This window comes from Podarcis gaigeae (genome assembly GCF_964106915.1).
Source record: "Podarcis gaigeae genome assembly, chromosome: Z".
NCBI classification, from domain to species: Eukaryota; Metazoa; Chordata; class Lepidosauria; order Squamata; family Lacertidae; genus Podarcis; species Podarcis gaigeae.
This window is the reverse complement of record NC_139691.1, coordinates 28207714-28233186: the sequence shown is the minus strand read 5'-3', so window position 1 is coordinate 28233186 and position 25473 is coordinate 28207714. Positions and strand designations below refer to the sequence as shown.

The following is a 25473-nucleotide window of genomic DNA, read 5'->3' as shown; positions in this document are numbered from 1 at the left end:
CTAAAAAGTTGGAGTTTTTATGTTTTTGTATCTGGTTGGGTGGAACTTTTCTTTATTGTATTCTATATCCTAGTGTTTTGATTTGTTCTATGTGTATTTTTGATTATGTTTTATTTCTTTTTACATTCTTTTTATTTTTGAGGTGGTTATGTACTTTTCTTTTTTGTAAAAACCTAATAAATATTTTTTTTAAAAAAATACAATATGTCTGGAGTTACTGATGGCAGAGGAAAGGGCATTTCACAGTTTGGGGGCAATAGCAGAATTGTGTGTGTTTGTTTCTGGTCTATTGAATTCTATAGCAGGCACCCCCAAACTCGGCCGTCCAGATGTTTTGGGACTACAATTTCCATCACCTCTGTTAGCTAGGGATGGTGGGAGTTGTAGTCCCAAAACATCTGGAGGGCCGAGTTTGGGAATGCCTGTTCTATAGGGTGCAGCACGATGAGTAGAATTTTCCCAGTTGATCTAAGTGATCATTCAGGTCTGCTCAGGGGCAGGTCTTCTTTCTGGTATCTTGCCTCATTCTTACAGAGGAAACTCAGGTAAGGGCCTCAAATGAATATTTCAATTTACTGGCAGATTGGCAAACAGATACTTCTGGTTTCAGTCTCATGGTAACAAGCCTGATTATTTAATAATTCCCAGTAGCCTCATCCCTCCCATCTCTGGCCACACCCTTCCTTTCATGAAGCAGGCCACTGAAGTCCACTGTAACATAACTTTGGTTTCTTAGAACCTGACACTGCCATACACTCTCATTTTCATTCTGATTCAGGATGATATAAGTTTTCTCAAAGCTGTTATGTGCCAAAGCTCACCAGGGGTCTGGTGTCTAGGAAAACATGAAGCCTTGAGGCATGTGTTTTCCCCTCACTGGATTATTGCCAACTGTTCACCTTTGCAGCGAAAGAATGGTGTGACCCTGAGCATGAGTCACACCACTTTCAATATATTTTATTTATGCATTGCTTCACACTGCCAGAAGGTGTACCAAAGCGATTTACTGAGACAATACCACACAAAATATACAATCACAATCCATTAAAAACATATACCCAAATCTATAAAAATCATCCAACCATGTAAAACAGCAGTGGGGAACCTGCTGAAGTGCTCCAGATGTTGTTGGACTACAACTCCCATCAGCCCCAGCCAGAATGGCTAAAGCCAATGAAAGCTGCAGCCTACCAATATATGGAGGGCCACAGGTGGCCCAACTCAACATTAAATAACCACCCCACCTGCATAAAGGTGAACACTAAAAAATAAATGATCAAAAGCCAGACCTTTAGCACTGTCCAAATTGCCTGGGAGAATAAATATATATTTGCCCAGTGCTGGAAGGGCAGCCCACAGAAAGCGTGGGTCACTGCACAAGAGGAGGCTTGTTCTCTTGTTGCAATCTTCCAAACTTCTCCTGGTGTGGGGTATATGCACAGAGCCTTAGATGCTGATCTCAGGTTCCAGGTGGGTTCATACAGGGGAAGTTGGTCCTTGAGGTATTGGAGACTTGAGCTATTAAAGCTTTATAGGTCGAAAACATAAATGCTCTCTTTTCTGATATGCAGAGAACACCATCAGTTCCCCTCCCCACACATACAAGATCCAACCCAGTTCCTCTTTGCCCCTCTCTACTACCTAGGAATTTCCTCCAAGGCCAACCAGGACTCAGCCTAGCAAATTCTTTTTGTAAACAAGCATCCCCACCACAATCCATTTCTTTGCCATAGGCAAATGGACCATTCTTTCCTGTCTTACCCAGGATTCAGGTTTTGGTGTTTTTTTGCCAAGACCTACTGGTGCTCAACTGAGGGCTCATGCAGACTTCCTTTTGTGGTGTGTTTCTAGGCACAGCTTGTTTCCTCCACACTCAGTATTAAGTAGGTGGGCACTTCTGAGCATGCACAAAGGGGTCTGCTCTCACTGCTAAGGAAATTTCCCCTGTCCCTTTCTTCACCAGCCTGCTGTGCACACAGAGAACACAATAGGCAACAGTCTCAATGAATACTAGGGGACAAAATAAATGCAACAAATGGAATAAAGAAATATGTACTATATTTTTCACTCTATAAGACGCACATTTTCCCCTCCAAAAATTAAGGGGAAATGTGTGTGCATCTTATGGAGTGAATGCAGGCTCCTTGGCTTCAGCGATAGCAACGTAAAGCCTCTGAAGCGCAGTGGGAGCACTCCCACTGTGCTTCGGAGGCTTCGCGTTGCTTTCGCTGAAGCCTGGAGAGTGAGACTCTCCTGGCTTCAGCGAAAGGAACCCGAAGCCTCCAGAGCGCAGCAGGAACTCCCGCTGCGCTCCAGAGGTTTCGGGTTGCCTTCTGCTGAAGCCTGGAGAGTGAGAGGGTCAGTGTGCCCTGATCCTTCTCGCTCTCAAGATAGCTGCCTGAAACCTCCGGAGCACAGCAGGAGCTCCCTTCAGGTTGCCTTCACTGAAGGGTAGGTGCCTCTTCAGCTAAGGCACAGTGCCTTTTCAGCTAAGCGGGAGGAGAAAGGGAAGGGGCTCTGTTTCTCCTGCTGCTTTACTGAAGGGGCGCTGCGCAGAGAGGGGGAGATTTTTTTTTTCTTGTTCTCCCTGTGATGGCCTGGGATTCCGATTCAGAGGCTGAACCAGAGGAATCCCAGCCTGCACAGGAGTCCCCGCCTCCAGGGCCGGCTGAACTGGGGCAAGGCCTAGATTCTGAGGAGCCTGCACCTGTGTCAGATCCTCAGGAGCAGGCACCAGGTGAAACCATTCTGGCCCCAGAGGTGCTTGAGGACTCAGTGTCTACAGGTGAGCCTCCCCCGGGGCCCAGTAACCCTTCAGCCTCTCCTGAACTGCAGAGGCTTAGGGCAGAGAGGCGAAGGGAACTGGTTTCTCCCAGGAGGAGTGCTCGCCTTAAGGCCAGGAGAGGCGGGGCTCCTGGGGGCCGGGACCGCCCCTGGCCTTAGAGAAGATAAAGGTCAGTCAGCCCGGTCCCAGGTTGCGGGAGCAACGTCGTCATTGAAGAGCTGTTTCGGCCAGCATCCAGTCCTGTTCCTCCGGTGTTCCTGTTCCTCGCCCGGCTTCCTGCTTCCGACCTTCCAGCGTTCCTGTTCCCACCCGGCTCCCAGCTTTGGACCTTCCAGTGTTCCTGTTCCCTGCCCGGCCTCCTGCTTCTGACCTTCCAGCGTTCTTGTTCCCCGCCCGGCTTCATGCTTCTGATCTCCGTGAGTTCCTGTCCCCGCCCGGCTCCCTGTTTCAGACCTCGACTCGCATCTTGTGAACTCAGACTACGGTAGCAGTACCTTCCCCCCAGGACCAGCACACTCCCCCTCTAAAACAAGGTGTGTCCTATGGTCGGGTGCGTCCCATAGACCGGAAAATACGGTATCTGGAATCCCTAGCTAGATGAGACATAAGTGCAGTTGTTGTGGACTACAACTCCAGTCAGAGCTACTCTTAACACTTGCAGCTGCAATGGAACGACAATATGCTTTTCTTTACAGATCGCTGTACTTCATGCATTTTGCTCTTGCTGATCCTCAACTTGCCTTTGAAGAAAGCTGTTCTGCCACAGTAATCCTATGAGTTCTTGCAATATGCAAAGGGTAGTCAACATGCAGCTATTATGGACTCTAACTCCCATCAGCCCCAGCCAGCATAGCCAATAGTTAGACTACAGCTTCAGTCATCCCTAACGACAACAAATGGAGGGCACAACATTTAGCTAATCCTACATATGGCATCTCCTACCTGCAAGTTAAGGCCACAGTATGAGTGGTGACATAATGACATTCCACCAGGCACCAGCAGGAACAGGATAGCATACACCATCCCTATCACCAACCTTGCCGTTAGCAAACCTGAAATTACTACCTACCACGTGGGACCTCTGAAAGCAGCTAAAATTGCTTGTTCCTACCAAATTTCATGTTTCAGCATGCTGGGGCCAGTTTGATGGATAGCTCTGCATTCACAGGCAGCTGCGCAAGAGGGATTAATGACAGGAGCTCACTGAATGATGTGAAGGGAAAGTGTAAGCTGAAAAATTCAGAAGGGAGTGTCTGTGATGGGAGGAAGAGAGATGGGAGGATCACAGCGCAATCCAAATTTGCCCTACCAAAGCTGGTATTTGTCCCTCCAGGGGAGGAGATAAAACAGGGCTTGGGAACCCTTTTCAGGCAAAGGGCCACAATCCCTTCAGGGCAGCCTTCCAGGGGCCACATGGCAGCAATTGACAGAGCCAAAGACAAACATTAATGGATAAATGGATGTGAATTTCACTTATGAATAAGAGGCTAATTTTTACACACAGTCACCCCCACCCATCTCTATCCTCTCTCCAAGGAAGCAAGAAGCAATACTAGAGTTCAAGGACATATTCCAGCCAGGCAAATGCTATTGGAGCAGGAACCAGGAACCATGAGTATGCCAAGGGGCAGGGGGAGAGAGATGAAAAGGGCTGCATTTGGCCTCCAGGCCTCAGGTTCTCCACACTGAAAGTCTTCTTGGTCTAAAAATGCAGCTAAGAGAGGTGAAGGAAGAGCCCTTTATAACTAAACACAGCAAGGAAATTGTTCCACCTGAAATCACAGTTTGCATAGTAATGGCAAAGTTAAAAAGTTCTGGGCACAGATAATAAATTTAAGCTTGCTTAAAAGTCTCAGGATGTGGGTAGGAAAACCAGTGTGAGTTAACAACCTGTTAATCGAGTTAAAAGACCATCTGATAACAAAGGGAGACAGGCTCAAATACCTCTGGATTGCACTCATTTTGTGTCTTTAGCAGTGCCATTAGTCAAAGTGAGTGTCTATCGTCAGGCAGTGGATTGGGATGAGTAGTCCCTTCAGATGTCTGCCAATGAACTGAAATGTGAACTGAAACTGGTTCATTCTGTGAAGGGATGGATAGCAAGCAGTGGGTGGCCTCCCATCATTTTCCTCATTCACCACCACCTATGATTCTGTGTGTATCACTGCCATTTTGCTGCTCCAGGAAAGTAGAGTTGAGACTCTTGCAGGGTATTTCAAGTAACCTGTGCCTCATTCTAAGGAAGTGTCCTTTTCAGAGCAAAGTATTGTCGGTGAGGCAGCCCCAGAGAGCAGCACTAATTTGGTTTGTGCTCAGTTCACAGCTCTAACTCAAGTTCATCCAAATGATTCTTGGCAATATTTTTCAGCCCTCAGAATATTACAAGCTGCTGTGCTGAAGTATTAAAAATACAGAGGTACCTCGGTTTTCGAACGTCTCTGTTGATGAATGTTTCAGAACTTGAATGCCGTAAACCCAGAAGTAAACCCTTCAGTTTTCGAATGCGCATTGGAAGTTGAACAGGAAACATGGCTTCCATATAGAGTTTTCCATTTTGAGGCTTCTGTTTTGAGTTTTCGGTTTTCGAACGTTTCAGAACTTGAATGGTCTTCCGGACCGGATTTCGTTTGAAAACCGAGGTACCACTGTACTTAAGTAACACAAAAACACACTCAAAACTGGAATGTGAATTGTGTAGTCTATTTTACCCAAAAATTATGAACATTAAGCTTAGAAGGCCAAAGAGTCTAAAGAGGAAAAAACACATGAACTTAAACTAGAAACGAGCAAATTTCTACACCAACACAATTTTAATCCATGTTTACTTTACTCAGCAATTATGGGAATTACGTTTAGGTATAATTCAGAGATATTGAACTAATTGAGTTAAATTCATTAAACTGAACTGGTTTATTCCAAGCACTGAGATAAGTATGTGTACACACACATGCTATTCGCTGGTAAATTTTTCATAATCACTCTTTTCCCTTGCTGTAAGAAAAAATGGAATCCTGCTGGATTGGACCAAAGTTCTATCTAGTTCAATATACGGTTCCTCATAGTTGCCAATCAGATAACTCTGAGATGCCTCAAACATGAACCTAGGTGGAATCTATGCACATGTGAAAAACGCTGTGAAAATGCTTTTTTCAAAAAAGGTTTTGAAAAATACATTAAATTTGGCATAGCTCACTGTTGCCATTTAGTGTCACATTTGTATATTACAGTTTACAACACATTTAAAACGTTTTATTTGCAGCTGTATAGCTGAGTCCCTAGATTTAGTTGGAAGGTGGAAGGAGAAAGACTGTGATGTCTTCTCTCTGACCAACATTCCAAACACAATTTCTGGTAGTGGAGAAGCAATGTTCCTTGTCTCCTCTTCAGAGCATGGAAGCTGTGTTCGATTTGGGGAATGAGAAAGAAGGCCTAGATTTGTAAAGAAGATGGTTAATGTTGCAAACCACCCTGTAATCTTCAGATGAAGAGTGGTATATAAATTTAATAAATAATAAGGTGAGGAGTTGGGAAGAATAAATGAGTGAGACTGGGAAGGGGGAAGGACTGGAACATCCCATGCTTTCCTGCTCCCTTCGGATTTGACAGATCTATCATAATCACTATGTACGTGGATCGTTGTCATTAGACAATTAGCTTGAATGCTAACTATTCACTGTACTCATCAAGGCTTCCCAAAGGAGTAATTCTGTCAAATGGAAAACAGATTTCCTAAAGCATTTTTCCTGCACATTATTGATGTCTTTGGGTCTTAAACTTAAGTCCGTTAATTAAACAGAAAAATATTGACCACCTGCCATAGGGAACTGTTAATACTCTGGTTAAAATACAAGCCATAAAGGCAAACTGGGTGTGATGGCAGCAGCTCTGTGTAAACACAGAACAGGAGATGCCAACACAATTAATCAGAGATGGGTTTGGAAAAGAACTTGGGGGGTCTGTCATAAAAGGGCAGCTCAAATGTGAGGCAAGCTTTTTATGTCCCCTAACTCTTATCTAGTTCCAAAAATGGTTTCAAAAAATGACACTTCCCATTCCTTCCCTTTATTTCCAATAAATTATGTCCATTCTCCCCTGCCCTTATTCCTGGGCATACTGTTATGTCAGAGCTGAGGAACCCTTTTCAGTCTGAGGGCCGCATTCCCTTGATGTCAGTCTTCCAAGGGCCATATGTCATCAGTAAGCGAAGCTGGAGACAAAAGTGGGTAGCACAATGGATATACCTTTGTAAAGTAGACTACCTTCCAGTCACACAGAGGCAGAGTTAGCTGCTCTGGCACCTAGAGAAGCGCACATGCTGTGGACCCGGGGGCAGGAGGAGCATCCCAGGGGGGCAGGACAGCGATGTCACCTCCCTCAGGGATGACACCTGGGGCGGACTGCACCCACCATACCCCCTTCCTCCGCCAGTGGGCAGAGGTTTCTACACACAGTCCTCCCAGTATCACAGTTCAAGAACACATTCCAGCCAGCGAAAACACTCATGGATCCTTAACAGTAAGGGGTGTGGCCTGCAAGGAGGGTGTAATCCAGGGAAGGGACATGGGTCTTAATTTCGGTCCACTTCCCCCAGGTCCACTTTTACTTCTGTAATTTACAGATAAGTAGGTCTACATGATAGGGATGCAGGTGGCGCTGTGGGTTAAAGCCTCAGCGCCTAGGACTTGCCGATCGAAAGGTCGGTGGTTCGAATCCCTGCGGCGGGGTGCGCTCCAACTGCTCGGTCCCAGCGCCTGCCAACCTAGCAGTTCGAAAGCACCTCCGGGTGCAAGTAGATATATAGGGACCGCTTACCAGCGGGAAGGTAAACGGCATTTCCGTGTGCGGCTCTGGCTCGCCAGATGCAGCTTTGTCACGCTGGCCACGTGACCCGGAAGTGTCTCCGGACAGCGCTGGCCCCTGGCCTCTTGAGTGAGATGGGCGCACAACCCCAGAGTCTGTCAAGACTGGCCCGTACGGGCAGGGGTACCTTTACCTTTACCCTTAGGTCTACATGATAGTCCTCCTAGGACATTTTCACACTACCACCTGTACAATGTCTACAAATTTCAGTCAGCTGCCACTTGTCATTTTCCTTCTGGAAACAAACAAACAAACAAACAAACAAACAAACAAACAAACACACACCTACCCTGGGACATAAAATATCTCTCGATGCATATAATTTTCTAATGAGGCATGCTTATTACCTCAGCCCATGTTAGCAGATCGGGGTGTTACAATATGGCATCATTCTTCCACATACAAACAGTCAGGGAAAGGTCATGAAATTGCATATGGTGTGTCAGTAGGTTGGAAGAAACCATATAATGTGGCTTGGGGACCCAGGACAGTTGTATTGCATGTTTGTTAATGGGATGAGAAACATGCCCTGCCTCCAACTCACTGAGAGGAACAGGGATCTCCTAATAACTCTTAGCCTTCTTAACTAACAATGTGTCTCTGGAGCCTAAGGGGAAGCCATGATTGTTTAATGTGGTATGATGACACTGCTTTGAATTTATATTGCATATTGGCCTTAAATGAACCATATATACTTGAATCCCTCCCACAAAATAGTGACAGACTGCACTAACCCCATCTGCACTAACACGTTCATATAAATACAGGGAATCCTTCAGACTGTCTCAAACTGTTTAGGGCTTGAAAGATCAGCACCAACACCATGTATTGGACACAAAAACAAATAGTCAGACAGCGCAGACAGGAGAGCACAAGCATATTTACAATAACAGCGGCTTAACGTGATTCTCAGATGTGATTGCCTTCCCAAAGAATGCTTCATTTGACACATGAGATGAAAACCTTACCCGTAACCTTCTCTCAAATGCAGAGATATTGCCTTTGGTCTGTTCCTTCCGTTGTCTCCACTCAATAAGATTGGAGTTATGCTCTCCGGGTAAAGAGATATTGCATTTTCCTAAAGTAGGATTGACAACGCCAGCTAGGATGTGAGGTTCTGTGTTCAGAGTGATCTCCATTCCACTGGCAAAAGTGACTCTCAGTGACCCATCTGGACTGACCCGATATATATTCTGAATGTTGTCTGTCAGCAACAAAACAAGGAAGGGGAAAGAGTTCAGTTTTTTCACCTTCATGAAGCAACTGCTATGTGTGCAAAGATTATATTTATGCATAGTCAGATAGCAGTAGGCATTGCCAACATCTGTAAGTCTTTGTAATTGGGGGGAGGGTGATCTCCCAGACCTTTAAGGCATACAGCTTATTGTTACTACACCCAGACCTTAGTAAATTTACATATTAGCAATACCCTTCATCTTGATTAAAGGTATTTTGCTTTCAGAGACCTTTCAACTTAAGAAACCTTAAGTTAGCCTTTGGTGTACTTCATTATTTACTACCTTTGGGCTGCTACTGAAAAACCTGTTGCCTGGGGAATTTAATATGCAGCTAAAGTCAAAACTGGTGATTGTATAATTAAACAGCTAAAATGCAGCTGTGGAAATTGTACTAATGTTGTAACAACTGAGAGCATTGTAAGAAAGATAAAGATAATCTGAGTTAAAATGAAATGCCTGCATGTGCTATGAAATATTGAAAAATGTATATATGTATTGTGGCATTATTGTTATTTATTGAATTTATATATTGCCCTATTCCCTGAGGTCTCAGGGCGGTTCACAGAACAAAATCGAAGTATAAAACCACGAAATATATAATCAAAATAAAAACAAGCCAATAACCCCCACCCCAAATCCACATTTTAAAAAGACACAGAATGTCAATCAAATCAACCGAAGGCCTGGTTAAAAAGGAACGTTTTTGCCTAGCACCTAAAGTTGTATAATATTATATTCCAACTTTCCTCCAAAAAACTCAAAGTGATTTTCTCTCTCTCTCCATTTTGGCCTAAAAAAACAACAAACAAAGGCCAAACCCTCAAAATTCCACATGGTATTTTGGCCTAACAACAACAACAATAACCCCACATGAAGTAGGTTGGCTGAGAGACTGTGATGGGGACAAAGGCCAGACAGTGAGTTTCGTGGCTGAGGGGGGAGTGGAACCCTGGTCCCCCAGGTCCTTGTCTGACACTCAAACCCAGAGGTTGAGAACAGAGGGCCTGAGAGCCAAAGGTGCCCCCCCCAGCCCTTTGGATTCTCCCCTACCACATCCTTTCTCCCCAGGCCACACTCCTCCTCACTGGTATTGCTTCACATTCTCTCTGATTGTTTTTGTCTGTCTGGGATGTGTCTTTGAATACTGACAATGTCCCTAGCTTGCCTAGATGGAGGACAGAGAGAGGTGTGCAAGTGTGTGTAGAAACCAGCCCATGAAACAAATGTAAAAATTCACATTCATTGCCTTAGCCACTTGTGCCAACAGCCCCACTCACCACTGGCATGTGGCCTCTGGAAAGCTGCCCAAATGGCAATGTGACCCTTGGGTCGAAAAAAATCAAAACCCTAGCTTCTGCTGTAGCTACTATACCACATTGCCCCCCCCCCTTTTAGCGTAAGAAAATGTCCACAATTTTCCATGCCCTCAAAAATAAAAACAAGAATTTCACGACCACATGAAATTGAACACAGGTCCTTTTGCATGTCTACACATGGACTTCCCACTCTGGTGGCAGCCTTCCTGCACATCAAGAGCTGAACTCCTAGGCATACAGAATGTCCCCTTGAGATTTAGGGCATGGAAAACCCAGTCTGATTTGTTATCACTGGATAAAGCAAGAACCTGCAGCCTTCCAGCTACTGCTGAACTACAATTCCCATTGTCCCTGCAAGTGGTCATGGTGACTAAAAAGCTACAGCAGGGGTAAGGAATCTTTTTTTGTCAGATGGCAAAAGCCCATTCACTACTCAGAAGACCTCTGCTAAATGACTACTTGTGGACGCAATGGCGGCAGAGCAGTAGGCTTTCTTCATATGGCAATGCTACCTCACATGTGTTTCCACAGGTTCTGACTAAGATTTATGCCACCTGCACTCTAGCTATTGACTGTCCTGTTTCATTACATGCGGGTCACTAGAGTAACACAGTGACCTACGTGCTCCACAGCTACAATGAAGGCACCCAGGAGCATTGTGTCAATGGCTCTAGACATTTAAACATTCCACACTGTGACAGGAGCCTTGACAGGAGCACCAGCCATATCAGCTGGGAAATCCCCCAGAGCATCCAGGAACCCTTCTGACTCCATAAGTATCTTAGGGCAGACCATCTCAATAGTTCCTTCACCCCTGCAGCATGAAGTTGCTGTGAAATAAAGCTTGGCTTTGTTCTTTAATAGAAAGAGTGATGGAGGGAGAGTCAACTTGGAAATGCCACCCCAATTCTTGAATAATCCAGCATCTAAAGTTTGGGCCGATGCTAGCAATTACCATATTTTTTGCACCATAACACTCACTTTTTTCCTCCTAGAAAGTAAAGGGAAATGTCTGTGCGTGTTATGGAGGAAATGCCTGTGCGTGTTATAGAGCGAAAAATACGGTAAGTTATGGGTGGCATGGGGAAGCTGTGGCCCTCCAGAGGTTGTTGGACTCACATCATCCCCATCCAGCATAACTAATGGCTAGGGATGAAGGGAGTTGTAATCTAACACATCTGAAGGGCAGATTTGCAATGAAAGGAAGTGTAACGATAGCCCTACTGCAAGTGTCCCAAGATGTGGCATTCAGTAGTACTGTAAGTTGATCCTAGGGTGCTGAAGATGAAGATGCCACACTTTATCATAATTTAATTGGGACATTTGGTAAGCTGATGGCTCTGTAATTTCCTAGATTTATTTATTTATTTATTTATTTATTTATTTATTTATTTATTTATAAGATGTGTTACACTGGTCACCTTCCAACCTTGTGGGGTAAAGAAGCCAAGATTAGTGGCAAACTGTGTGCTGACATCTCACTAAGATCATTGAGATGTATAAATGCTGCTCTGTCATTTTAAACATGTTTGATCAGTTTCTTTTTACTAACTTGTTACAATAATCTAGTAACCTGGTCTTCAACTGGTAGGTCAGGACCCACTAGTGGATCATGGACTGATCCAAGGAGGATCACAACAGAAGCATGACCCCCATGCAAACACATGGTAAAAGATTAAGAAATGGGTTCGCAAATGCATGTTTGGGTTAAAAGTGGGCCTTGGGTCTGAAAAGGTCGAAGATAACTTGATCTAGTAGGAACTAGAATATCAGGCCACAATAAACTAATGAGCAGAGTTTTCCTAAATGCATTCTGCAAGCAGAAACTGCCAGAGTTCACGGAAGTGTTGGTAGGGAGAACTAAATATACCTTGTTTTAATGTGTAGATAGTTGAGGTAGCTGAAAAATTTGTAGCTGTGATCACATTCTCCCTGTTTGAAGTGTCGATTTCAACTCTCATCAGTTTTTCTACGTCACTATGGAAGCTGCTGACCTCACCCGTCGGAAATGTTGCATTGGTTAAATGTCCATCAGAATCATACCTGGGAAGAGAAAGAATTAAAGAAAGATAAATAGAAATAGAAAATGTACTGCACAGACTTCTAGAGGAGCCATTGCAGGTAGGCTGCATCTCTTAGGAGCTCCTCAAAGATGTAATTAAGTGGTGACTAATGGCAGAGATTATCTGCTGTTTTTGTCTCTGTTGAACAGAGATAATATTGGGATTAACTCCTAGATGCTCTAGATTAATTACTCAATGACGTGGAATTAAGAAATCCTATCAGACAGGTGAGTAACCAGGAGTGGGAGTTATGATGTTGAAGAAGGAGATGGAATTCATGGAAGGAGGACTCTGTGTACAACTTGGAATTATCTCAGAAGAAAAAATGACCATGCCTCCTGCAATATTTTTGAAAAAGAATGGAAATACAGGAAATGGGAAAAAAACCCTAAATGACAAGGATGGAAGACCATGGCAACAGGAATTGGAATTGGAAGATATGGATACTTTTTTGAGAATGTGAATTAACGTCTACATAATTTGTAATCAATTACGGATATTGTCTTATTATATAACAGCAAAGAAACTCATGAGGAATGAAGAATAAGGACTGATTGTCTTTTAAAATTTAGAGGTAAAGTTGTGAGGTTGGACTGGAGGAAGATTAAGGCTGACTCTTACATATAACAATAATTGGAGATCCTCTTCTGGACTTCTTGGATGGGAAGGAAAAGGAATGAACCTGCGATGCCTGAATTTAACTTAACATCAGCTAGCAGAGGGAGGAATAACTGGACATTACTCTGGATTGAACATTGGATTATTATGAAGAACTTTTGCAGGCACAACTGACAGATGGACAGTTGCGAGTCACTTTTACTTCTCCCTTTCTCCCTCCCTCCCTCCCTCCCTCCCTTCTGTTATTATTCTCTTCTCTCTATCTGTTTGCTTTTATCTTCTCTTATTTCTTGTTTTGTTTCTGTTTTTTATTGCATGTTGAAAAATCTTAATGAAATTATATTATTATTGTATACTGAGGCTTTTAAAAAGGCTTTTTCGTACACACACACACACACACACACTTTTTCTTATTTTAATTTGCTTTATTTAATCCACATCTCCAACATTTATCCAATCTGAATGAATATATATATATATATATGGTATTTACTATTGATAGAGGGTTTTAAAACAGTTCTCCTTGTGGTCTGCTGAAATTATATTAGAATGGATGTTGTCTCAAATCCAGTTCCAATATTTCCTGCTTATTTTTTTTTAATCCAAATGTTGCACCCATGAACAGGCTGTGGATCCTGGCCTAAGAGAATTGAGCCCAAAAGCAACAGTCTTCATGTCCCCAGTTGAAGCTAGATATCCAGAGAGGTGATTGGGTGAGGTTTATGATGATTAAAAAGTCCCTGCTTTGTCTCTCCCCACTCCTCAAAACACACACACACGTTGAATGTTGACTGGCCAACATTTCTGACAATCACAAGCCCTCTTCCTCATTCATTCCCCTTTCTGAAATATATTTATGCAGAATACTGATGGGCTGACCCTTGCGACAATCATGGAGCCACACCAAAAGTTGGCTTTTTGAAATAGAATAGAACTTTTAAGCAGATAAAAATGTAAAGTGCATTTTTAAAAAACCAAAACCCACGCACACCTAAATACGGTAGGTGCTGAATATAGCATCTATAGGTCAGTATTGGAGCAAAGGTGGTGGGAAGGTTCTGCACCAGACTTTGGGGTTCTCCACACTTTCACTTTTCTGGCTGTATTTCTGATGTTTTATTATGTTGTATCATGCAATTATTATTCATTGTTTGTAAATAAATAAATAAATAAATAAATAAATAAATAAATAAAGCGCTTTCCCCCAGGAAAACTTGTTCTTTAGTGCTGAATTGGAGCAAACAACTGGGTTTTCTGCAGATGGAAGTTCTGCTCTGCTTCAGCACTAAAGAGAGGATTTTCCTGGGGAAAGTGGCAGGGAAAGCACAGGACAAGCAGGTACCCACTTGAACCCGTGCTTTCTAGGCATGGGACAACTGGAAGTGCGGAAGTGTGGAAGTGTGGAAGTTTTTCAGCCCTTCTGGAATTGGTTATATGTTAAAGGTAATCTGCATCTATCTCAATCTTAAATAAATTTACAGTCTTCCTTAAACTTTCCCTCTATTGTTAGTTAATCTGCAGCTGTCCCTTTTAAGTAAAAAATACTTAAAAGTGAAAACTCTGGGGGGGGGGCACAAGGAAAGTGTGAGAAGGAGTTCTAGGACTGCTATGTCCTTTTTAGGCATCCTTTTAGGGAAGGAAAAGTTTTTTGGGGGTGGGGAAGACAGACCTCCTTGTTGGAAGTGTTTCATATGCATGCCATTTTGGGGGGCAAAGTGACTGAGTGGATAGCTGAGTGGGCCAATAATTCTTGGGCACTTTGGCTTTCTGGATAAGTGTTAAGTCCTCACAGGTGACCAGGGATGGATATGACCTAGGACATTCCCCTTTCGGATAGCTGGTCTGTTGGAACAAGGGTTCTCTGCAGATACCCTGTTGTTGTAGAAGTTCCACCTTTGTGCCTTGCTGCCCACCGTGATTTAGAGAAAACTTTTAGTTCACCAGCAGCTCAGTCCTATGTGTGCCTACTCAGAACGAAGACCCACTGAGTTCAATGGATATTATTATGAGTAATTGTGTGCATCAGGATTGCAAGTCTAATACTTTAATCTGGTTTATTTCCTGATGCGCTGCTATTCCATTTTTTATTTATTTAGCAAGGTTTATGTATTTCTTTATAAAAACAAAAAAAATCTTTCAACAGTTTAGATAATATAGTATACTCATTTTTTAAAAAATAAGATGACAAAAACAGTATCCAGATTTAATGGTTTAAAAATACTGATGCAGATGTTCAAATATGGCTTTCGTATTTCTTATCCTTTGTTTTATATATGTCATCTTGGGCAACTTGTTGAAAAGACAGCATATAAATAATGCAATAATAATAATAAAATGATCAATTATCGTGCAAATTAATTAGACAAGGCTACTCACTAATATTAAGTAAATATTATTATTATTTTTTGCTACAATCCTCAGTCTACTCAGAATTTTTTGCAAGGTTTAGTGCAAAATTTGACATGATGCAGATGTACCACAAGAGGTCACTCCGCATCCAGGAAAAATACGGTAAAATAAAACAAAGTTGAACTACCAAATAACATCCACTTTAGAATTTCCTTATCTTGAAGATCTGCAAACGTTCAAAAGGCATTGGGAATTCCCTTTTGGTCCAGTCATCACCACCTCCAGGGATGAAAATTTCCAGGCGTGCATCAAGAGCTGTGTACACAGTTGCACCCGGCCCCAGGGGCTGCCATCTGCATGGATTATTTCTCCCAGCCAAGGTTGTACAGAGGGAATGAAGCACAGCAAGTCAGTGGGAAATGATGGCAGCTCCTCTGTGCCTCCTAGCAGAAAATCCAGCTGCTGGGCACAAGCTGTGCAGGTTTTTCCCCTGTTCAGTCAGGGTGTGTGATGGCTCTGGTTAGGGCCAAGTTGCCAAAGGTGAAGGATTGCAGTCTTTTCTAGGGATCAGTCTTATGTGCCAGTAGCTGAAATTCAGCTGGGGTAGTCTGGCTAGGCTGGAAGGCTGGAAACCATGCAATTCTGCCTGATTTCTTTCCAGACTCTTAGATGCTGCCTGGCATATGAGGGTACACCCAGGAAATGCTGTAACCTTTTGTCCTTTTGTATCCTGACTAGAAGGAAGACACACCTATATTCCTACATTTCATCATGCGGAAGCGTATGTAACCTGAAGCGTATGTAACCCAAGGTACCACATTACCATTTATGTTGGCTCCTGTTGTCTTTTCCCCTTTGATTTGACCTTGATCATCCCCTGCTTCACCAATTCTTTTGGGCATATTATAGTGGCATATTATATTTTTGTTCTCATCCTGAAGCAGAGTTCTTAACCCGAGGTAATAATTCTGGGTTAGCAGAGTCTGTAACCTGAAGCATATGTAACCTGAAGTGTATGTAACCCGAGGTACTACTAGGTTACATACGCTTCAGGTTACAGACTCTGCTAACCCAGAAATAGTGTTTCAGGTTAAGAACTTTGCTTCAGGATGAGAACAGAAATTGTGCTCCAGAGGCGCGGCAGTAGCAGGAGGCCCCATTAGCTAAAGTGGTGCTTCAGGTTAAGAACAGTTTCAGGTTAAGTACGGACCTCCAGAACAAATTAAGTACTTAACCCGAGGTACCACTGTATTTGCAAACCAGAAAAACTGTAACAGGCAACACACACATACACACAGAGCAATCAAGCATGCACCACAGTCTAAATCTACTGTCTACAATAGAATGCTGCTTCTAAGCCTAGTTTCAGTGGACCAGACTCTCTAAGTAAGCCCAGAGCTGGTTTTTGGTTTTGCAGGGCTCCTGAGCAAGATGTTATAGGCAGGCTCCCATCTTGGTCACCACGTCCCCTGCAACAAGCATAAGAACATAAGAAGAACCTATTGGATCAGGCCAATGGCCCATCTAGTCCAGCATCCTGTTCTTATGGTGGTCAACCAGACGCCTGTAGGAAGCCTGCAAGCATTACCCGAGCACAATAGCACTCCTGCCACTCCCCAAGGATTCCTGTAACCAGTATTCAGAAGCACTACTGCCTCCAGAGACAATTCCTTCTAGGCCAGTCTGTGCTGCTGCACAGAGGGAGAGGGCATTGCAACTGGCGGTTTCATGGCCAGAGTCATAGTTTCATGGCCAGGGTCCTTGCTAGGTCATAGACTTACAGCAGGTGCCCAGTCTTGGTCCTGAATGGACCCACCTCCTTGCACCATTGCCCTCTTGCACTCCCTCTCCCTCTGAGCCGAAGGAAAGGCAAGTGGAGGCTGCTGACTCTTCTCCTTTCTTTTCTTAGTGAGGGCAGCTGAGCACATCTCAACAGAGAGGAAGAGCAGGAGGAGGAAGAGCTGTTCTGGGAGCAGGGAGAGAGGTGTTGGCAGCTAACAGCCACTGCTGGGGTGTAGACCTTAGCAAGTCTAATGCTGCCAACCTGTGATAACCTTGAATATGGCAGATTTACAAACTGTTATGGTACTCTGCTCTCTTCTACTCAGTACATTTTATGTATTTACATTCATAAAGGTAAAGGGTAAAGGTACCCCTGCCCGTACGGGCCAGTCTTGCCAGACTCTAGGGTTGTGCACTCATCTCACTCTATAGGCCGGGAGCCATCGCTGTCCGCAGACACTTCCGGGTCACGTGGCCAGCGTGACAAGCTGCATCTGGCGAGCCAGCGCACCACACGGAACGCCGTTTACCTTCCCGCTAGTAAGCGGTCCCTATTTATCTACTTGCACCCAAAGGTACTTTCGAACTGCTAGGTTGGCAGGCACTGGGACCGAGCAATGGGAGCGCACCCCGCCGCAGGGATTCGAACCGCCGACCTTGCGATCGGCAAGTCCTAGGCGCTGAGGCTTTTACCCACAGCGCCACCCGTGTCCCCCCCTCATTTACATTCATATCCAGCCCTTATTTCAAGGAGATCAAGGTAGTGTATGCACTTCATCCCCATCTCATTTACCACATTTTTCGCTCTGTAAGACACACCAGACCATAAGACGCACCTAGTTTTTGGAGGAGGAAAGCAAGAGAAAAAAATATTCTGAATCCCAGAAGCCAGAACAGCAAGAGGGATCGCTGTGCAGTGAAGGCAGCGATCCCTCTTGCTGTTCTGGCTTCTGGGATAGCTGCACAGCCTGCATTCGCTCCATAAGACGCACACACATTTCCCCTTACTTTTCAGGAGGGAAAAAGTGAGTCTTATAGAGCAAAAAATACAGTAATCTTTACAACATCCATGTGAAGTAGGCTAGGCTGAGGGTGACTAGCCTGAAGTCACCCAGTGAGTCTTGTGGCTGAGTGGGGATTTGAACCCTGGTCTCCCAGATTTTGGTTCACTGTACCACACATTGTCAGGAGATAACAGAGGGCAGGTTAAAATGACGTGTGTGTTGAGGGGGGCAGGGACGAACCAGGTACAGAGGCATCCTGGTGCTTCTTGAAGGGAGGGCAGTATACAAATGTAATAAATCCAAAATAAATGAGCAGTACTTCAGGAGTTACCACAGCTGCATCTGCTCAAATATTAGCTCCTATATAACTCTAAAAAAAGAAAGAAAGAAAAAAGCATAAGGAAGAATGTTTGTCCTCTAATGCATCTGGTCACCTTATACATTGGGAATAACAGTAAAAAGCTGTGGACCACAGACCATAAATTGACCAGATGAAACCAACCTGACATCTCCCATTGATTTTGCTGCTTCAGCTCAATCCTACTTCTCATTGGAAGCTTAGAACAGGACAGGCTGTGAGCAATTGCAGAAATGGACAGGACAGAAGAGGGAGATTTGCAAGCATGTGGAAGAGCAGGCCAGGGAGTCAAAAGGTTGCTTGCCTCTCCCCCAGCCCCTCCAGAGGACTTCTGCACCTTTAAGGAACATAAACAATAATCTCACCCACTAGGTATAGTGGATCACTGTACTCTTCAGGACAAGACATCCTGCACATACCATCTCACCAGGAGGTCTGTTCCTTATGATGTAGGAACCAGGTCTTTAGTGTGGCAGCACCTACTCTTCGGGACAACCCCTCCCCCATTACATATCAGGCAAACACTGTCTCAATAAGCCTTTGCATATTGAATGCATATTGAAGAATTCCCTTTTTCAACAAGTCTTTTCAATGAATATTTTTATACCAGTCTGCAGCTGTATTGGATTTCAAATCTGTCTTTTTTTAAAAAAAAAATAATTGTTGTATATATGTTTTTCTTTTATTATTATTTAATCATGGGGAGATGTTTGCAAGGGAGCAATTCAAAAACCAAAGGAAATAGGCAAATAATTAATGCCAGAGCAGACTATTCATCCAGTACTCTCAAGGGCAGTGGCAGTCCAAAGTTTTCCCCATCACCCTGCTACTCAAAAGGTAGCATCTGTCTCCCCCATTATTGACTTTCAGGAGAAATGTAAAGACATTTCTCTTTTACCCTGCCTTGAAATTAGTAACTGGTTGACTTTAAATGTTTTTAGATGCTTTAAAATTGTTTTTAAATCTTTTAAATATCTTTTTAGTTAATTTTAAATTGCATTAAAATGTTAAGAAGCATACCACCACACTTGCAGGCGGGATGCTTCTAAACACCAATTGTTGGAGATCACAATTGGGGAAGGGGTGCTCTGGTGCTCATGTCCTGCTTAAGGGTTTTCCTGGGGCACCTGGTTGGTGACCACGAAAGCAGGAAGCTGGAAAAGCTGAGCCACTGGACTAATCCAGCAGGGCTTTACTTATGTTATTGACAAAAGGAATCCACATGATCTGAGAACAGAATCCTCGGCATGTCTAATCAGAAATAAGATCTGCAGAGCTCTGTGGGACTTTGTTTTTTGTCAGGTGAAAAAGGACAGGATCGCAGCCTCAGCTAATGGTTCTTAGATGCACAGTTCTATGCTAGCATACCCAGGCAAACAAAATTAGGTAACTTCCCCCAATCCCAACCCTGCAAATTCTCAACACTGTGAAACATTTAGGACTGCACCCAATGTTTCTCTGTTTGCTAACTAGCGTGAAAGTTCTGCAGTGGAAGAGTTTAAAGCCAGTGAGACAAATTAGTCCAAAGCAACAGCTCCATTAGGGGAGGCTTGTAGTGCAATAGCTCATTTAGTTTGCGCAATTAGTTGTGCAACCATCTTTGGTAATGTGTTTGTGATTTCCCCTGTGCAATAATGTTCCACCAGTACAACGTTTATACACCACTAAATGTCTTTAACTAAGCACTACATTGGATACAACCCTTATCTTGCAAATTTTACTATTTTGCGTAACATGTTCTCGTTTAGTTAGTCATGGGGGATGGGCATAAGCTGCACTCAGCACAAAAGCTATGCCTTTGAACACTGGAAGTTTGGAAGTTATCTGTGGAAATTTGATTCTGCCTCCAGGCACAATTCAAAGTGTTGGTGCTGACCTTTAAAACCCTAAATGGCTTAGGCCCTGCATACCTGAAGGAGCATCTCCACCCTCATCATTCAGCCTAGACCTATCCTGCACCACTCAATGTGTGAATCAGAACTTATTAATTCACTAGCTTCAGTCATTCCTCAATTTAATGCATGACTGAAAAAAATTACATCAAAGTACATTTAGGAATGTATCTTTGAGAGAAAATATCATTTGAAATGTGCATGTTGAGAGAAATATGTTTAAGAATTTATATTTAAATGCAAATGTTCATGTGGATTTAGTTATAAACACAGATTAGTGCAGAAATGTGATGTGTTTATCATGGGCAAACACATGCAAAAGTGACATGGGATTATAGTTCTTATGCATATTCTATGATAAAGCACCTATGTGAAAAGTACTGAACTTCAATTCCCATCAGCCTCAGTCAGCATGGCCAATCCCCAGGGATGATGGGAAATGTAGTTCAATAGCATATAGAGGGTAACAGCTTCCCCATTGCTAAGTTACATAGTTCTTATGTGTAGACTGATCTAATGCATCCAAGCAAGCCACACCCCAGCTTTCCTCCAAGCAGTTCAAGATGTTGTGCATGGCTCTTCTCTCCCATTCTATCTATGTGAGATAGGATAGGCTGAGATATAGTGACTGGCTCAAGGTCACCCAGTGGCTGGGTGGGGATTTGAACCAGGGACACTCTAGTCAATAAACCATAATGCCTCTCCATATGCCAATCCCTGTGGACAATTTCCAGACTTTATTAACTATAGAATGATTTGCCCAACCCTGGTCACAACAGGGATTGTATTATAGTATGAAAAAGGTGGTGAGGAAGATACAGGCACATAGGCTCCACAGGGCCACATCTTAAGTACCTTGAACAGCTCAAGATCACAAAACATCAAGGACTGCCTCTCCTCATACAAACAGACTCAGATCCTGTGATTGTCGTCTGAGGCCCTTCTTTGAGTGTCTCCCCCACAGGAGTTCTGGAGAGATGAGAATGGTCTTTTTTGTGGTGGCTCCCCATTTGTGGAATGCTCTCCCTGGCTAGGCACTCCTCGCTTACAAATGTGGTGTTTTGGGGAGGCAGGTTTATTGGGTTGTTTTGTTTTTGTTTTGATTTGATTATGTATTTTGTGGGGGTTTACATTTTGATTTTATTCTGTGAACCACTCTGAGACCTCTGGGTAAAGGTGTCAAGCAAAAAAGTTTATCTTCAACCTAGAGTTTGGCTGAATCTATGGCCTGTGGGAGGAGGTTATTGGCTTGCTTTGCTTTTGTTTTATTATGTATTTTGTGTTTTCATTTTGAATTTTTATGTTATGTGCCAGCCTGCGATCTTTGGAAGAAGGGTGTTATACAAACGTAATTTAAAAAATAAGTCTCTCAAAAAGAGCTTTTGCAAAGTTTCATAAAGTCGTGAGAGTTGTTAGGAGACCTATTCCCCACACAGAGCTATACTTCCCAAGTAAAAAAAAAAAGTCAATCCTTCTTCCCAGGGATCTCTGGGAATTGTAGCTCTGTGAAAGTACCCTAACAACTCTCAGCACCCTTCATGAATTAAACCTCCCAGGATTCTGTTTTTAGGGGGAGGCATCATTGCAGGGGGTTAGATTCAGGGTCCCCTCCAACTTTACAATTCTACGATTCCATGACTGTTTAAAGTGGCATGATATGGCTTTAAATGTATTGTGGAGATGAGGCATTAAAAATATTTGAAGGTCACTTACTCATAAACTGTTGTCCATCCATACTCATTGCTTTTGGTGGCTAGAAGACCTGTAGTGCCAGGATAAGTCATGAGAGCTAGATTGTAGCCCTGGGCATAAACTCTTTTGAGAATCCCATTGCTACTTATGGTCAACCAGTATACCTGACCTCCAGGCATCACCAGCCAGAGAGGCAAACCACTGGCATCTCTGCGAATATGAACTGAATTCCCATTGCTGTTGGTAATGGTGCCAAGATCGCCTTCCCCGTTGTATGTGAAATTGTACATGAAGTCCCTTGTAATCAGATTGAGTGTGTGCAAGTGAGTCCCATTGCTGGTGAACTGATACAGTTCCTGGTCTGCTGGGGATGCAACCTCATAAATATTCATGTCATTGAGATGAGCCTTATTCCGACTGACTGCACGGATACGGATGTTGCCAAGGTCAGCTACATACAAGGTGCCGTCAGGAGATACAGCCAGGGAAGAGGGAGCTTTCAGTTTTGCGTCTTTAGCGAACCCACCATCACCTGCAAAACAACAGGGAGCAACTTTATTAAATCTGCACCTGATATGATTAACCAAACAAAAATAAGAACTCTCCAGACTTAATATTTCTAAAAATGTAAACCAGTATTTTGCTCCAACAGATTTGTTTCTCATTATCTAATGCAAGTACAATTCTTAATCGGCACAGTTGAAGAATGGACACAGGAGATATAGATGCTTCAGTTACCCTAATAGTTGTAAATCTACAGTGCCGCTGGCTGGGCAGAGCTACTACATTTCAAGTTCCCAGGGCACAAAGAAGGTCACAGACAAATATGCTCTCCTCTGCAAAATTCACGCCTTCTTGAATCAAAATCCATTCATGAAGTAAGCAATGGGAATACAGTCAAAAGCTAAAAAAACTGAGTTTGTTGCATTTCATAAAGTCCAGTAGAGTATATGTAAAATGGTTTTAAATACGAGCTCATGGAGATAGATACAGACTTATCAGAGCTTATAGCAGGCTCACTGAAATCAAAGGGACTTAAATTAGTCATCACTAACTGAAGTCCCATTGATTTCAATTGGTCTATTAAGTTTAGATCCGACCCATTGTGTTTAGGTTTGCTGTACCAGAACTGAATTATTTTGTCACTGATGAACATTTAAGACTTGCTTGGCCATTTAGCAGCTGCCTCCCAGGCAGTTTCTTCCATCAATGCAGGAATGTAATGAAAGAAAAGACCCAGAACTTTCCAATGCCATCAAGATTATAAAGGTGCAGTAACTTCTGTGTCAAGAATGGCTTGCCCTAGGTTCTGAACCACTGAGGAAGCTCATGGAAGATGAAAGTCTATGTCTTCAGGAAGACCTATCTTCCCATGAGTTCATAGGCTATTTTAGCTGTTTATGATAGCCTGTCTTCTAGGGGTATGAACTGGGTTTAGCCACATCCTGAATCCTGAGCTGGAGGAATATGCCTTGGAGGTTGTTAGAGGTGAAGTGGGATTGATGTTTCTTCAACTTGGAGACAAATTGCCCACAAACTATAATGGGAGACTAGAATATTCCTTATTTACATACTCCAAAATTGTTCAAGATACTCGTGGGAAAATACTTCATTTATTCTTCTGAAATTTGGCAGTATTCATTTTACACCCCCACCCGTGGAAGGAGGGGAAGGCTAGCCTGAAAATGGCATCTTATTCTGCCCCAAAATAAATAAGCCAGAGATATATAATTAAAACCAAAAAAGGAGAAAATATTTAAAGGTGCCCAGCACACACAAAAATACTGGACCTATCTGACTGAAACTTTGTGGACTTTATCCAACATGCAGGGGCCACCAGGTCTGCAGATTAACAAAGCGGACTCATAAGGAAGTCAAGTCAAATTGGCCAGCCTACAAAGCATTTCAAATTGAGAGTTCTTTCCAAAGCACCAAATCAAGGTTTGAACCTAATAATGTGGTTGTTGCCCACACCTGCTAGCATAAGAGAAGAACGTTTTATTTCAAGTAAGAAGTAGAAGTTTTATTTCAGTGTTTGCAGTACTCTCAAGTCCAACCATCCATTACTACCAATTAGCAAGCGCAAAGATCCCATACACATGCATGTTGAGATCTTCAGTTGAGGCCCTCCCTGGCTAGCTGCAACTAGTTGAAATCCATTCTGTGACAACCTTTCTGTTGTGGCACCCAGTTTTATGGAATCACCCCCCTCCACTGTAATAAGAAAAGCACTGAGTCTGAGAAGCTTTTAATGCTTGCTAAAGATCTATTGTTCACCCAGGCATTTGCTGACTGTTAATGCTAAGCATTTAGAGGAAATGAGCTAGTGAACTGTTGTTGCTGTTGTTTTGTATCGCCCCCCCTCGTTTTAACCAGTTACATTTCTTAGAAACTTGTTTGCAATGTTATGAACTGTCCTGTAATCAGTCATGAAGGGCAGTGCAGAAATGTTTTAAATAAAATAAATAAAATAAAAGGTCCAGAAGAGGATAATCAGAAAAGAAAAGAAAAGAAAAGGGGAGCCCTGTGTCATCATGTCTTATATATGCCTCCAAACATGCATGTTGTCAACTATTTTTTCTTTGTCTCACCCATCAGCCTCCTGTGGCATCATTTAGCAATTTGATTCTCTTACAACAGCATCTGCATGCTTAACAAAAAGCATGTGAATGTTGTTCTGAATCACTATGCATCCCACCCCATCTCCAAGCAGACCTTGTAAAACATACACACTACAAATTATGGTGATGCTAGGCAAGATTAGTCACTCAATATCTTATGCTGGTTAATCTTCCTCATTTTGATATAAAGCCTAAAATGACATGAGATACATCATTTGCCATTCACCAGGTGATACTCAAGGATGAACAGCTTCTGTTACATGAATGCTTATGTACTTCATCATTTGGAATAAGGAACTGGAAGAGGAAAAAACAGTTGGGGACCCAGGAAAAATGAAGACTGGACACTTGTGCAGAAACCCCAAAAAGGTAGAAATTTGCACGTGGAACAAGGATGGAGGAGAATTTTGTTTGACCTGAATTTTTAAGCAGATCAACTGGATTTACCCTTCCTGCATTAATATGCAAACATTTGCACTGTGCACGTCTCCGAATTTTGCAATGCACTTTTGGTTCCAAAATATGTGTACAAATAATGTGTATTTTATGGGGCGGGAAGTATACAAAGATTACTATTTTATGGGGAATGTATATAAAAATATTCAGGAATCCATATTTTAGTGGAGGGGTTTGGGAAGTGAATTTTTCAAGTTGTTTTTTTTAAACAACCCAGGGAATAAGGGGTGGAATAGACTTGTGTTTACATGCATGTAAAACTGGCACAGTATGGGAGTAGATGGATCCATACATCCATTGCACTGATTTTGAATGGGTGCCCTTCCATTTTTGCAGGACAGATTGTGCATTCAGATCCTTACCAGTGTTGGAGTCTATGCATGTTAAGTGCAGAAGTAATGATCAATGCAGAGAGATCAAACAGGGATATGCATATCTG

The 25473-nt window shown here is 43.0% G+C and overlaps 1 protein-coding gene across 13 annotated transcripts in view; it reads right to left on the bottom strand.

Annotated features, from left to right (window-relative positions):
- Positions 1-25473, bottom strand: part of TENM1 (teneurin transmembrane protein 1) — a 383082-nt gene that overhangs the window by 21800 nt on the left and 335809 nt on the right. For all 13 annotated transcript variants that reach the window (XM_083721963.1, XM_083721975.1, XM_083721972.1 and 10 more), the window contains 3 exons: positions 21979-22489; positions 12070-12242; positions 8614-8849 (listed from right to left, as the gene is read on the bottom strand). In XM_083721963.1, the coding sequence (XP_083578089.1) occupies positions 8614-8849; positions 12070-12242; positions 21979-22489 (920 nt within the window). The remainder of the gene's footprint in view (positions 1-8613; positions 8850-12069; positions 12243-21978; positions 22490-25473) is intronic.